This window comes from Amblyraja radiata, chromosome 5, assembly GCF_010909765.2.
Source record: "Amblyraja radiata isolate CabotCenter1 chromosome 5, sAmbRad1.1.pri, whole genome shotgun sequence".
NCBI classification, from domain to species: Eukaryota; Metazoa; Chordata; class Chondrichthyes; order Rajiformes; family Rajidae; genus Amblyraja; species Amblyraja radiata.
Window position 1 is genome coordinate 49,105,133 of NC_045960.1, and position 15,764 is coordinate 49,120,896.

Genomic DNA, 15,764 nt, shown 5'->3' on the forward strand with positions numbered 1-15,764 from the left:
CTCTGGAGAACATGGATAGGTGACATTTTGGGTCCTGACCTGAAACGTCATCTATTCATGTTCTCCACAGATGCTGCTTGACCCGTTGAGCTACTTCAGCACTTTGTGTCCTTTTTATTTCAGTTATTGGAGTTTTCATATCTCGGCCAGCAGAGGGCCTCAGTTGACTTTAGTTCTAGTGCAGGTTGTGAACAACAGTTTGCTTATTAATTCCTACCGCTTTGAAAGTTTGCTTTCTTTGAGATGTATTCTATTTCATGCCTTTCCCTGGGGATGATCTGAGACTGAACACAACTGTTTGTATCCTTTTTTATTTTCATGCAAAATATTATTTGAGGGAAATTTTATGTGATTGACATTTAAAAAATAAAAGACATGTCCCAACAATGTTTCTTTAAATTGCAAAGGATTTTGTTTTCTTTTTAGCATAATGTATTCATTATTTAACTGTGAATTGTTTTCTTTTGATCCAACTTCTGTTATTAAGTATATATTCTGACATTGTTGGCTTATTTTACTAGAATTCTGAACAAGGGTCTCGACCCTAAACGTCACCCATTCCTTCTATCCAGAGATGTTGCCTGTCCCGCTGAGTTACTCCAGCATTTTGTGTCCATGTTGTACATGTATATGTCTTGATTGTACTCATGCATGGTATGAGTTTATTGCATAGTACACTTGACAATAATAAACAAATACCAATAGCGATATTTGTGAATAAACCAAAACGTGAAATCATAACTGCCAGAGGGAATGTTAAGAAACATAGAAAATAGGTGCAGGAGGAGGCCATTCGGCCCTTCGAGTTATGCCATCTGTTTGAAATTCATATTTGTTTGGTGCTGATACATAACATGTTACTCTGCCTGGTGAAAGCATTTTTCAATTCAGTCAAAATTGCAATTGACAAAAAAAAACCTGAAGATTTGCCTGCCTTCCTTAAAAGCTTGAAAGATCTGTTTAAAGCGTTGTGTTAAATTTCCCTGAACAGATTCATTTACAATAGTAAAGAAAAAAATGCTATTTCCATGCACCTACTATGATCTTTGGATATTCCAAACATTATAATAGCCAGACAAATACTTTGAAACATAACTAATTTTGCATGTTAAAATAATTTTACAGAAGGAAATATGATACAAGAATAGCTCCTCCCAAAAGTGGGTAGTGTTACAACAGGATGTATTTAGCTGCGAGTACGAATGTATCTCATCTAAACTCCGAATCTACCTGTTGAGTTGTTAAACATGGTTTCCACGCTTACAATACTCGTCTTTTCTTGTTGGCTCACAGTTTTACGTGCAATCAGACTCTGTGATAACTCTCATCAGTCTGTAGTAATCAGTGCTCCAGGAGACATCATCATTGGTGGGATCTTTGCAATCCATGGAAAAGTGGAGTTGGTAAACCGAACACAACCAGGAATATTAAACTGCTCAGAGTAAGTGTGCATCAATCTACATTAGTTTTCCCGTTAATTTTTATTATTGTATTTTTAAGAGGGTAAGCTTCAATTATCTTAAAGATGTTTTAAAGAAGCTAAGTAAGAAAGGCATTTTGATGTTCTCTGTCAGAGCTTTACAATGCTCCAGAATGTTGAACAGCCAGTGAAGTATAGCCAGATTATCTTAACTTTTACAAATTAACCTGTCGTTAGTTAAGATGGTCATCTGGGGAGAATTTAAAACAACTACTGGACAAAATAACAAAAGGAATGGGCAAACTGAAAACATGGTTTGACAGGAACAAAATATCATTAAACTTGAGCAAAACCAAAATAATGTTATTTGGTAATTGCAGAACAAATACACAAGCAAATATAAAGATAAATGGGGTTGAAATTGAACGAGTTCATGAAAATAAATTTCTTGGGGTTATAATGGATGATAGAATCAGCTGGAAATCACACATTAAACATGTAGAATCCAAACTGTCAAAAAGCATTTCTGTATTACACAAAGTTAAGCAGGTTCTGGATCACAAATCACTCCGCATTCTCTACTGTTCACTAATCTTACCTTATTTAAATTACTGTGCAGAAGTCTGGGGCAATAACTATAAAAGTTCGCTACATTCATTAACTATTCTGCAAAAAAGAGCAATACGTATTATTCACAATGTCAGGTATCTGGATCACACTAATCCATTATTCTTACAGTCAAAATTATTAAAATTAGAAGATTTGGTTGCATTTAAAACAGCACAGATAATGTTTAGGGCCAAAAATAAAAACTTACCTGGAAATATACAAAAATTATTCAATGAGCGAGTGGGGGGTTATAATTTAAGAAGAATATTTAATTTTAAGGTACAAAGATTCCGCACGACCAGAAAAACTTTTTGTATTTCGGTCTGTGGAGTAGGATTGTGGAACAGTTTGAATGTGGAGTTAAAGCAATGTCCAAACACGAACCAGTTCAAAATGACATACAAAAAACTTTTTTTCACAAGGTACAGGGATGAAGGGGTTGGTTGACAAACAGGGGTTAATGTTTATTTATTATTTTGTTTATTATTTATTTATGTTTTTTTGTTACCATACATATTACTTGTATATCAGTTGTATGTGTATATATGTCTGTATGCATCTCTAAAAATTGTCTGGGGTATAATTATGATTAATTAATTAATTATTAGATATGGAAGAAGGGTTTAGGGAGAAGGGGTGAGATTAAATAAGTTATTCTTCTTCTCACTCCTTTTCGAGCTTTTAAAGAAAAAGTGTTGGACATTTAAATTTTGCTTTATGCTTTTCATTGCTTTGCAAATATTGCCTGGATTGTCCAATTGTTTGACTATTTCGATTTTGTTGTTGTTATTTATTCCTATTTATGTCTTTACTTGTTCGGAACAAATAAACAAATCAAATCAAACCTGCAACCTCTCCCATCCCTGTACATATTGGGTTCATTGAGTAATAGAGTCATAATCATCAAGTCAAGTCAAGTGATCTTTATTTATATAGCACATTAAAAAACAACTCTCGTTGGCCAAAGTGCTTTACATTGGTGGAGGTACTAACGTTATACAACAGTGGTTCATAGAATAAATACAAACATCACTACATACATATAGCCCTCGCTCAGAGGACGTCAAGAAAGGCTTGGGAGTAGAGATGAGTTTTAAGTCTCGACTTAAAGGAGTCGATGGAGGGGGCAATTCTGATGGGAAGAGGGATGCTGTTCCACAGTCTAGGAGCTGCAACCCCAAAGGCGCGGTCGCCCCTGAGTTTATGCTTAGACCGCGGGATGTTCAGTAACCCCAAGTTGGCCGATCTGAGGGACCTGGAGATGGTGTGGTGGGTAAGCAGACTTTTGATGTAGGTGGGGGCAAGCCCATTAAGGGCTTTGTAGACATAAAGGAGGATTCTGACATTTATTCGGAACTGCACAGGAAGCCAGTGGAGAGAGGCCAGGATCGGACTGAGCAACACAGAGAAAAGATGGCGGACTGCAGGAGTGGAGCGCCGTTGTGTATGGCAGCTCTCCCTGCAGTCCGCCCTTTCACCCTTTTTTATTTTTATTTTTTTGTCCTGTTAAAAAACAAAATGTTAGTTGGAGGTCTTTTTATGTGGGGAGTGGGGGAGGGGAAGGGGAAAACCTTATTACTAGTCCCCTACCTGGTCGGAGAGGCCGCTTCCCACTGAGCTGTTTCTTCGCCCTTTCCTCGTGGCCTACAATTGGACTGGAGCAGCGTTTCCTGTCAGGACCGGCTGGGACTACAGCTTTGGCGATGGCACAGCGCTGGGACACCATCACGGAGCGGGCGATGCCTTGCCGAGTCGCCGTGCGGTAAGCTTCGGAGAGCTGTGACCGCCGACTCCAACATCTGAGGAGCTGTGGCTGCAGAGCGTCCAGCCGCGGGCGGGCGGCGCTGGATTTAAAACACCATGGAGCCTGGGATCTCTTGCCGAGATCGCCAGAGTTGGAGCTCCGGCCAGTGCGGCCTGTCGACTTTGGGTGCTGCAGTCTCCAGGGAGGGAGCGGCCGCTCCAGACATTTCCAAGCCACCGAGGAGTGTTCACCCGACGCCGGAGTTCCAGCTTTCCGGCAAGAGGGCCTGAAAACATCAGACTGGTTGCGGAGGCCACAAATAGGCCACAGCCTCGGGTGATTCACAGAGGACCACAGTCTGTTCGTATTGGTGGAAATGTGTCAGCCTCGATAACAATCAGCACGGGAGCACCTCAAGGCTGCGTGCTCAGCCCCCTGCTGTACTCACTCTATACCCATGGCTGCATAGCCAACCACAGTGCAAACTCCATCATCAAGTTCGCTGATGACACCACTGTTGTGGGACGTATCACTGATGGGGATGAGTCAGAATATAGAAGGGAGATCGAGCAACTGGCCATATGGTGCCAGCGCAATAACCTGGCCCTCAACACCAGCAAAACCAAGGAACTGATTGTGGACTTTGGAAGGAGTAGGAGGGGGACCCACAGCCCCATTTATATAAACGGGTCGATGGTTGAAAGGGTCAAGAACTTCAAATTCCTGGGCGTGCACATCTCTGAAGATCTTTCCTGGTCCGAGAACACTAACGCAATTATCAAAAAAGCTCAACAGCGCCTCTACTTCCTGAGAAGATTACGGAGAGTCGGTTTGTCAAGGAAGACTCTCTCTAACTTCTACAGGTGCACAGTCGAGAGCATGCTGACCAGTTGCATCGTGGCTTGGTTCGGCAATTTGAGCGCCCTGGAGAGGAAAAGACTACAAAAAGTGGTAAACACTGCCCAGTCCATCATCGGCTCTGACCTTCCTTCCATCGAGGGGATTTATCTCAGTCGCTGCCTCAAAAAGGCTGGCAGTATCATCAAAGACCCACACCATCCTGGCCACACACTCATCTCCCTGCTACCTTCAGGTAGAAGGTACAGGAGCCTGAAGACTGCAACAACCAGGTTCAGGAATAGTTACTTCCCCACAGCCATCAGGCTATTAAACCTGGCTCGGACAAAACTCTGATTATTAATAACCACTTTCTGCTATTTGCACTTTATCAGTTTATTTATTCATGTGTGTATATATTTATATCATTTATATGGACATTTATCTGTTTTGTAGTAAATGCCTACCATTTTCTGTGTGCTTAAGCAAAGCAAGAATTTCATTGTCCTATACAGGGACACATGACAATAAACTCATTTGAACTCACTTGAACTTGAAAGGAGGACTTAACTTTTTGATGCCTTTCCCCACAGTGGAAAATGTTGATTCTGTTGTGGGGGAACGTTCATGTTGAATTCTATAATGTGATGTGTCATTTTTTCTTATTTTTAAATCTTCTATGGATGTACGGAAACCTAATTATTTATTTTATGTAAAGCACTTTGGTTTCAATGCAAGTTGATTTAAACGTGCTATATAAATAAAATCTACTTACTTACTTACTTACTTGATGTAAACAAGTAATTCCTACCTTTGTATTTAAAGATAAAAAAAACTGTGTAACTATGACACAAGATGGAATATAAAAACTGTTAAACTTAACGATTCGTTCATAAAATGTGGAGAAAATATTTGACAAAATGCATTCATAATAAGGGTAAAATTGTTGTGTTTTTTATAATCTTCGTAGCTTTCGAATTAGCCGATTCTTCACAGCCCAGGTTATGGTGCACCGTATCAAGCAGATAAACAATTCTTCCATGCTGCGGGGCATCAAATTAGGATATGAAATTCATGACAGCTGCACTGATGTCATCGGTGCAGTACAAGCCGCCATGAAATTTCTTTCAAAATTTAATTCCTCGGAAAATAGCATTGGAGTTCACTGCAATTATACAAACTATGTACCTGCTGCAAAAGTGATTGTGGGGAGTTCCTACTCAGAAATCTCAATTGTGATTGCAAGAATGTTGAACCTTTACCTCATCCCACAGGTATGTATGTTTAGATTTTATTAAGTGTAAGTAGTGATTTTGTTTTTCACCTGTGAGTTATCGTAATTCATTTTTGAGATATGGTCATCGGGAGCAAGGGTGCCATTTAATTTCCTTCCCTTGCTATGCTTGAAAAGTGTTTGACAAGTCGTTGTCAGCTATAGATGGACAAATTAAGTTCAGTGTTGGCAGTGTGGTGCAGTGTTACAGTTGCTGCCTTAAAACACTAGAGACCTGGGTTCGATCCTGACCACAGGTGCTTATCTGTACAGAGTTTGTATGTTCTTCCCATGACCTGCGTGGGTTTTTCCCGGGAGCTCCGCTTTCCTCTAACACTCCAAAGATGTACAGGTTTGTAGGTTTGGTAAAATGGTAAATTGTCCCAAGTGTGTGTAGGGCAGTGCTAGTGTGCGGGAATTGCCGATCAGCGCAGACTCGGTGGGCTGAAAGGCCTGTTACCACACTGTATCTCTAAACGAAACTAAACCAAACTTGAAAGGAGAATCATACTTCCGTATATTTAACATTTACTGCAGAGACCATTCAATCTATTATACATATAGTGATTGGCTATGACTAGCCCAACCTAATCTCAGAATTCATTACCATTCTGTTTTCTGTCCATTAATAAAACTCCAATCTATGCCAGTATATTATCTTCAATACAATCTCTAGTGTGGTACATATCAAAGCCCCCTGAAAATTCCAATTACACTGCATCATTTGGCGTGCTCTTGTCTATTCTGGTGGTAACCACTTCAAAAACACACAAAAAGACTTGTCAAGCATGATTTCACTTTCCTAAACCCATCCTAAACATTGATGGCACCAAAGTGGAGATGGTTGAAAGCTTTGTTCTCGCAATTTGTCCTGGACCTGCCATATCAAAGCAATGCTCAAGAAGGTTCTGGTTCTTGATTCATCTGATCTGGGTAAAAGACTCTGTGGATGCACTCTGTCTATTCTCCTCATGATCTTATATACCTCTGTAAGATTACCCCTTAGCCTCTTGTGCACCAAGCTTGCCCAATCGCTCCCTATAGTTCAGGCTGGCAAGTTATGGTAACATCCTTGTAAATCTTTTCTGCACTCTTTCTATCTTAATGCTTTCCAGCTTTCTGTTACTATTTTACTGTATTTGAATAAATATTTTCACAATTTTAAATGGTAGGAAGATTAGAAATTGGAGATTGCCCAATGGGGAGTGGGGGGAGTGGGGGGTGTGTGTGTGTGTGTGTGTGTGTGTGTGTGTGTGTGTGTGTGTGTGTGTGTGTGTGTGTGTGTGTGCGTGTGTGTGTGTGTGTGTGTGTGTGTGTGTGTGTGTGTGTGCGTGTGCGTGTGTATACTTGTGGGTATGTGTATATATACACACTGAACTTTTTATTCTTTCTCGTTTATCATATTGTTTACAATGTACTTTGTTTACATATTCTGATGTGCTGCAGCAAGCAATGATTTCATTGTTCTATCTGGGACACATGACAGTAAAACACTCTTGACTCTCTTAAATAACTTCCTCACACTTTTGGACACAAAGTGCTGGAGTAACTCAGCAGATCAGGCAGCATCTCTGGAGAACATGGACAGGGGACTTTTTGGGACAATTCATTTCATCTCGACCTGAAGTCCCCTGTCCATGTTTTCCTGAGATGCTGCCTGATCTGCTGAGTTACTCCAGCACTTTGTGTCCTTTTGTTATTAACTGGCATCTGGAGGTCTTTGTTTTTATATGTTGACATCTTCACATTATTGGTATTTGCTTAAAAGAAGATGTGTTTGCGTTTATCACAATTTTCAAATATTTTTTTTAATCTTTTAACATTGCTCTCTCCTTGACTCTCGACAGATAAGTTACGGGGCATCAGCAGAAATACTCAGTGACAAAACAAAGTTTGGATCATTTTTCCGGGTTGTCCCTAGTGACAAGCATCAAACAATGGCCATTGCCAAATTGATTGTACATTTCAAATGGAACTGGGTTGGAGTCATTGCAACTGCAGATGATTACGGGCAGTCAGCACTTAACAGTTTTATCCTGCATGCACAGAAGCTGAGTATATGTGTTGATTTTCGTTTTTTGATCCCTACTGCGAGTGATGAAGATCAGATCGTTAAGCTCAGAGAAATTGCAACAAAAATTCAGAATTCAACTGCAGAAGTTATGGTCACATTTATTAGGTCATCTGATATCAGTGAACTGTTCAAATTATTGATCAAGAAAAAAGTAAAAAAAACCTGGATTGCCAGTGATACCTGGTCCGATTCCAGGAGTGTTGCCAACATGATGCACATCGAAGAAGTAGGAACTATTTTGGGCATTACATTCAAAAGTGGAAAAATTCCAAATTTTGCTGAATATTTGGAACAGTTGCAGACACATCCCAGCAATGCCGACGATTTTACTAAAGAATATTTAAGGATTGCAAGTAGTAACACAAGTTCCCATGAAATTTCAAATAAAATTGAAGAGGCCAATACCTCGTTTAACTATGGTGTATACTTAACAATCAATGCAATTGTTTATGCCCTTAAGAGAATGCTCAATTGTGATCAAGGAAAGTGCAATCGAAGTTTTGATTTTCCACCATGGCAGGTAAAGATATCAAGGTTCTTTTTGCATTAGCCAGGCATCTCTAAAACATTAATGCACTACTGCACTTCCTTGCCACCAGGCCTTCACCTTCCAGCGTTATTGTTCCAGCACTTTCATAACAGGGATTACTCTTCCATATTTCACTTCATTAAGACATTTGCTGCTTCATTACTATTAGGACATAGAACATAGCACAGGAAGAGGCCCTTCGGCCCACAATGTCTGTACCAAACATGATGCCAGGTCCGTTTCTAAAATATTTATTTTTCCTCGCCTTCAAATTTCTTTCCTCAAATAACCCTACCACTGAAGTCCACTACATGTTTGTATTTTATTTTCACAATCTATTTGACTCATAGAATCAGAGAAAATTCATAATTCTAGGTCCATTCAGCCCATCCTGTCTGTGCCAGTCAAAATAGAACTACCCAGCCTATCTCCCACCCTCCAGCACCATATCCATGCTCTTGCAGTTCAGAGGGGTGTCCAGTACAGAAAACGAAGTTAACCAAAATTGGGGATTTACAACTGGGGTACATGTAAAGGCTTTTGCAGCTTCCCATCTTCTTCTTCCTGGAAAGAAGCGAAGTTCTAGCCTTCTTTGTAAAAACTTAAAACCATGAAAAGATTTATAATGCCTGCCTAAAAAATATATATTTTTGTCACCACAAGCATGAGTAAACTCCTTCCTGGGAACCCCTGCTTTCCAAAGTTACCGGCATTCCTGAGCTGCTACTTTGGAAGAATTGGAACATAGATCCCACTGAAGTTCCTCTCCAGAAACTGAAATATTAACGGAAGTAAGGAACAACTAAGCCAAATAGAACTCTTCCTGCTTAATATAAATTCTATCCATTGTTGAAAAAAATCCATTACTCAGCCCAAGACCCACTTTAGCTTGTGCAATTTGAATTTACAAGAACCTGAATATGATGTTTATACTCTGTATTCAACATTTCTATATCAAGTTCAAATAATTGACGATTGCTTCGTTTACAGATGCTTAATGAATTGAAAAATGTCAAGTTTATGACTGAAAATGGACAATTTCAGTTTGACAGTTCAGGAGATTACTCAAGTGGCTATGACATCGTGTACTGGAAATGGATGAACGGTTCTATACAATTTGTAAACGTTGGTGACTATAACGTGACAACAAAGCTGATTAATATCAATGCTGATTTCAACCAAATTGCCAAGGTATTTGCCTAAATTGATGCCTTTTCTCTGCAGAAATATCTATTGTGAAATAATGTGGATTAGAATTGTATTTCTGTATTGTATAAAGCTTATTAATGGTTTTAAGCTTTCATTAATTTGCAAATTCACATTCAGGTGAAAACTTAAGAAGATTGTTGAGTTGTGAAGGGCTCAAAATATTTTAAGCACTTTACAAAAAGTTATAGATTTACTATATTTTAACTGTACATTAAAAAGCTATCATTTGGAATTAAAATGTTTGTTATGAGTTCTTAATGGCCCTGTCCCACTGTACGAGTTCATCCAAGAGTTCTCCCGAGTTTGTCCTGATTCGAACTCGGAGATTTATGGTAATGGCCTCTCGTAGGTACTCGGGGCTCTCGTGGACATTTTTCAACATGTTGAAAAATCTTCATGAGTCTTCCCGAGCTTACCGCGTTTCCCGAGTACCTTCCGTTAGCGTTACGAGCCGCTAATAGACGTCCCGAGTTCCAAAGTACCCGCTACGTACATTCTACGTGCTTCCACGAGTTTGATTTTTTTTTAAACTTGGGAGAGCTCTTGAATGAGGTCGTACAGTGGGACAGGGCCATAAGGATGACAGGCATAATATAAATTATTAAATATTGTAATAACAAGGAGGAAAATATAGCTAAAACAGCAGGCAAGGATATTTCTAAAAATCCAAGCACAATTGTATAATCAGATTGCATTAAGTGATAGAGAATGTCAGTTTCCAATTTAATTAAACCAAGCAAATAAACATATTAACTATCAAGATAACCTGATTCAAACACTTGGTATGCTCTAATGTTTTAACTATTGATATCCTGGTATATTGAATGACTTGAATGAAATGAAACCAAAACGTTGTGTAAGAAATCCATTAAAAACTTTAATGATGTCCTGGGTTGCATGCTCCCTTTCCACTCTCTTCATAAGTTCCAGCTGATGCAACTTCCAAATTATTTGTCAATGTCTTTAAGATCTCTCCAGCTGATTTTAAGGACACGAAGCACTGAAGTGATCCATTGGGTCAGGCAGCAATTCTGGAGATGTTGCTTGACCAGCAGAGTTATACTCCAGCACTTTGTGACCTTTTTGTAAACCAGCATCCGCAGTTCCTTGTATCTACATTTTATGAACTAATTGTAATTCTGATAGATTATGTTCCTCAGGAACAATTTAATAATCTTAATGCTGTTTTTTCAGGAATAGGTAATATATAATGTTTCATCAGTTGGACATTCTGTTGTGGAATAGCCAACTCTGCAGACCTGTTTAAATCTTGCCCATAATTACTGATTGGTAAAGCAAATAAGCTTGAATTATATTTATGAATGTGACTGAAATCCAGTTTGAGCAATTTCCTCTGAAAATGTTTGCAGAAACTAACCGCCATTCTCCCATATTTTCTCATTTTTTAATATTTTCACTGTTCTTCTCTACTGTTCCGAAAGATGTCTGAAGGCAATAGCTTGCAAGGAGCACTGTTACAGGCTAATCTCTAGTTACTCAGGCATTTTCACTTTTTGCCTCTCATAGGTTGGAGAACATCGTTGCTCAGAAACCTGTAAACCTGGACAGAGAAAGACCATTACACCTGAAAACAATTGTTGTTACAGTTGCAGTATCTGCACTTCGGGAACTTACTCAAAAGAAAATGGTAGGTATCAGGATGGTAGGAAGAAAATCCAACATAATTTATTAAAGTCATAAAGTTATATGCAGACCATGGACTGGATACATCTTTGGACATTCAGGTTGTAAGGTTGCAAATTATATTTAGAACCCGGAGCCTTTTAACAAGCTGCTTTATAATTGTCTCCAAATAGTTATAAACCAGGAACAAAATTATTTTTATTGAATCTGAGGTCCAACGTTGAAAGCAGCCTTGAAAGCAGTTAATTATATTTCCTTCTTTCGCAGCATGCATACTTTAGGGTCTCACTTTTCCAGCGAGCAAAAGGTTTCTATGTTTTAATCGGTTACAATGATTGTGGATTTAGAAAAGGGTGCAGAATCCGGTGAAAAATTGAGGATGGAAATTTATAAGGTGGTCTCTGAGATAATGTAAATTCAATTTTGAAATGGACTTCCGACAAATTAAGGTTGTTGCCTCCAAGTAACCAGTTCTGACATGGTTATCATTTGCCATTCTTGCTGTCAATTATAAAATAATTTCTGAAAATTACAACACAGATGTTCTCTGAACAGTTGTTTGTTATATTGCTGAGCAGTCCACAGTGAAGAGTTTGCAAACTCAATAACTTAGAGTGTTTTTAATAAGATGCCGAGAGTAATATTGCTGAAATTGTTATGATTAATTGAGTTACTTTAGGAATTTATCGTACTACAAAATCTATTTCTGGTACCAAGGATGTCACTTTAGAATTAGTGTAAGAAGAAAGGTTGAAAACAATTTCAAAAACCTTTGAAATATTTTAATCTTTATTCCTCCTTCATATCACTTGATAGCATTTGATGACTGCCTTTTATTAATTGCTAGCTAGTATAAATATTTAATAGACCCATCTCCCAGTAGTTCTGTTTTATAGATATGAAATTGAGGTCATGGTGTGTGGAAATTACAAAAAAATATGTGTTTGAAGTAGAATAGAAAATGCAAGGCAATATTCTCTTTGGTGGTGAATGTAAACTATAAATTGTTCAATTGGTTGAGGATGTTTTGTTCTGTTTTAGTCTCTTACTTAGTGCTGGCTAATTACTAAGAGCAAAGAGCAATGGGGAGGTTAATTGCAGTACAATCCATGCCTCTGACACATACCAATAATGGAAAAGTGATCAGTGGCATTGGATCAATACCTCAGAATTATGTGGCCTAAAGGGTAACTTTGCCTGATGTATTATCCTGAAGAACAGGGTCAAAAAGCAACAGCATTATATGATTTACCCCTGTTCGAAACTTCTTTTACCAGCCTCTTCCTACTACAGTGCAGAACCGATGATCGTAAGCTGCAAATTGCTTCTGTGTCTATGTTTAGTTGTGAGTAGTTTTACAATTTTTTGCTCCCTGTGCAGAAGTCATGCCTGAAAGGAGTCAAGCATTTTATTATTTAGCCAAATTCCAAATATGCACTGACAGTGAATGAGACTTCATGCTGGTAGCCAAGCACGTGAAATTACATTTAATATGTCAAATCATGCAGTTTCACAAATTCAGTGCACTGTCTCCATGATATTTCTTTCTTGCTACAGATTCGACCGAGTGCATGAACTGCTCAGAAAACTATTGGTCCAATACAGGAAGTTCAACTTGCCAAAAAGCTACTGTGAATTTTGTGCAATGGAAAGATCCCCTTTCTATTGTGCTAATCATATTTGCCATTTTAGGAACACTTATTGTGTGTGTGGTAAGCATATTGATTACAAAACATCTGAACACACCTGCTGTGAAAGCTGCTGGAGGTTGGATGTGCTACATAATGTTGTTATCACTGGTAGTTGGTTTGGTCAGTTCTATATTGTTTATTGGAGAGCCACATAATCTCATTTGTTTAATTCGACAACCACTTTTTGGCATCAGCTTTACGCTTTGTGTTTCTTGCATTTTGATTAAATCCTTTAGGGTCATCTTGGCTTTTAGTTTTAATCCAACTGCCCATAAAAATCTCAAGCTTTTTTATAAGCCAGTTCCCATTATAGTTATTACCACAGGAGTTCAAGTGGTGATTTGTACAGTGTGGTTATCTTTGAATCCTCCAAAAAGTATGGAAACGAGAGCCAATCCCCAAATTATATTGAAGCTATGCGATGAAGGGTCCCCTGAAGCATTTGGAATAATGTTGGGATACATTGCTTTACTTGCTTTTATCTGCTTCATTCTTGCTTACAGAGGAAGAAAGGCCCCCAAAATGTATAACGAGGCAAGATTGATCACATTTAGCATGCTTGTTTATGTAATTGTGTGGATTTCTTTTGGAATTGTACATTTTCAAGTGGTAAAGAACAGACATTCCTTAATAACTGAATCAATTGCAATTTTAGCATCAATCTATAGTATTTTATGTTGCCATTTCATTCCAACCTGCTATGTAGTTTACTTCAAGAAAGAAAGTAACGTTGAGTCAAATTATCTGACCCATGCAAGGGAACATTTCAAACAGAAAGGACAGTTTGTGTGTCCAGTTATAAAAATGCAAAGGCATTCTCGAGTTTCTATTGAAGAACAGCTTTACCCCGGGACAGAAGTGAGGGCCGGTCCTGAAAATGAATGCTCCAATAATCAGCAAACGGAACACACAAACCAGAACAAATGTTTCAAGAATCATAGAGTTGCATCAATCTGCTTGAGAAAAAGACATAGAAGTTGTTAATTGCTTCTAGCCTACATATGAAATCTCAAGGAAAATACTGGATACATTATTTTCATATTAACTGCATTGTTACAATTAGTTTAGACAATAGAAAAGCACATATCCTTGTTTCATCCATTGAAATATTAGCAGGTGAATGCTAAAATCCATATAGCAACTATTTTAAAGTCACCATTAACCAACTTGAACTGTACACTTGTACCCCACTTAGCACTACCCCACAGAGCACTGATTCATTACAACATCAGTCAAAAAACGCAGGTACAAACCCAAAGAATTTTCAAAGAGAAGTCCACTGAGGCCACAAGCTGTTATATCGGGTATCTGCCATGCATGCTGCCTTCCTCATTGCGGTGTTGGGAACGTAAAATATAAACCAAGCACTAACCCTTGTCCTCCACTGACATCAGTGCAGCAAAATGTCGCCCATAGCCCGGTGTGGACAGGCTGTCTGTGAGAGCTGGCTTTGGGATCAATGGTTCATAAATTCATAAGTTCTAGGCGCGGAATTAAGCTATTCAGCCCATCAAATCTATTCCGCCATTCAATCCCGATAACCCCTGACACTATAACTAATCAAGAATTTATCTATCTCTGCCTTAAAAATATCCATTAACTTGGCAAAGAACTCCACAGATTCACCACCAGAAAGGTGCAGCCACTCAGCACTCAACGTTGAGGCTCATGGTTGCACCCTGGCACACTGTGTGTGAATCTCGTTAGACCTGATTTGGACTACGCAGTTTCAGCATGGGACCCATACACAAATAAAAACATTTCTTCCATCGAATGTGACCTGTTTTTACAAAATGTTAAATGGTCAGCTCGACATGGATTACAAGACCTACACCAAACTCAAACCAATTAGGAGCAGACGAGGGCATTCAATCCAATTTGTGATACCAGCTACCAAGACAGATGTATACAGCAATTCGTTCTTCCCCCGCACAATTAAAGCATGGAATAATCTCCACCCTACCATAGTTACCCAACCAGATGCAACTAAATTTAAGGTAGCTCTTTCTTCCCAAAAACCCTTTCTGGCTTAAGTCCTCCCTCCACCACCTCCAGTTTAAATTTAATTTGGAATATTTTGGAGGACCAAGAAACCAAGAACCAAGTTCATTTCCAGGGACAGGCAGCACATAATCTAAGCGTTGACAGGATGGGAAGATGTTCCAGTTACTCGGGATCTCTCAGGTCTGGTGTAAGCTGGTGTCTCTCCCCACCCTAGCTCTCACCAGCTGAGAAGCCGCCATTTTAAGGTAAAGGGGAAAAGATTTAATAAGAATCTGAGGGGTAACTTTTTCACACAAAGGTGATGGAACAAGCTGCCTGAGGAGGTCGTTTTAGCAGGGACTATCCCAACATTTAAGAAGCAGTTAGGTACATGGATAGGACAGATTTAGAGGGATATGGACCAAATGCTGGCAGGTGGGACCAGTGTAGCTGGGACATGTTGGCCGGTGGGGGCAAGTTGGGCTGAAGGGCCTGTTTCCACACTGCATCACTCTATATCACATTCAATAGGTTGTGATGGGAGGGACGGTAAGGTCCAGGTGGCATGTCAACACGTAGAGAAGAAACATTGCCAGCCCGCAGAAGTGGCCCACACTCACAATGCCTGACCAACCTAACGGCAGCCCTCGCCGCTACCCTCTCCACACTGACACATGAGGCAATTAATTGCTGGGTTCATCCAGGTTTCCCAGCACCAGGGTGTTGCAATGGTCTCTGCCTTACAGCACCA

General features: G+C 39.2%; 1 protein-coding gene across 1 annotated transcript; it reads left to right on the forward strand.

Moving 5' to 3' along the window:
* Window positions 1-1,236: 1,236 nt before the first annotated feature.
* Window positions 1,237-14,796, forward strand: LOC116973266 (G-protein coupled receptor family C group 6 member A-like). The gene is made up of 6 exons (XM_033021177.1): window positions 1,237-1,441; window positions 5,581-5,884; window positions 7,731-8,477; window positions 9,477-9,677; window positions 11,223-11,343; window positions 12,897-14,796. The coding sequence occupies exons 1-6, from the start codon at window positions 1,248-1,250 to the stop codon at window positions 14,012-14,014; spliced, it is 2,685 nt and encodes an 894-aa protein (XP_032877068.1). The 5' UTR covers window positions 1,237-1,247; the 3' UTR covers window positions 14,015-14,796.
* The last annotated feature ends 968 nt before the right edge of the window (window positions 14,797-15,764 follow it).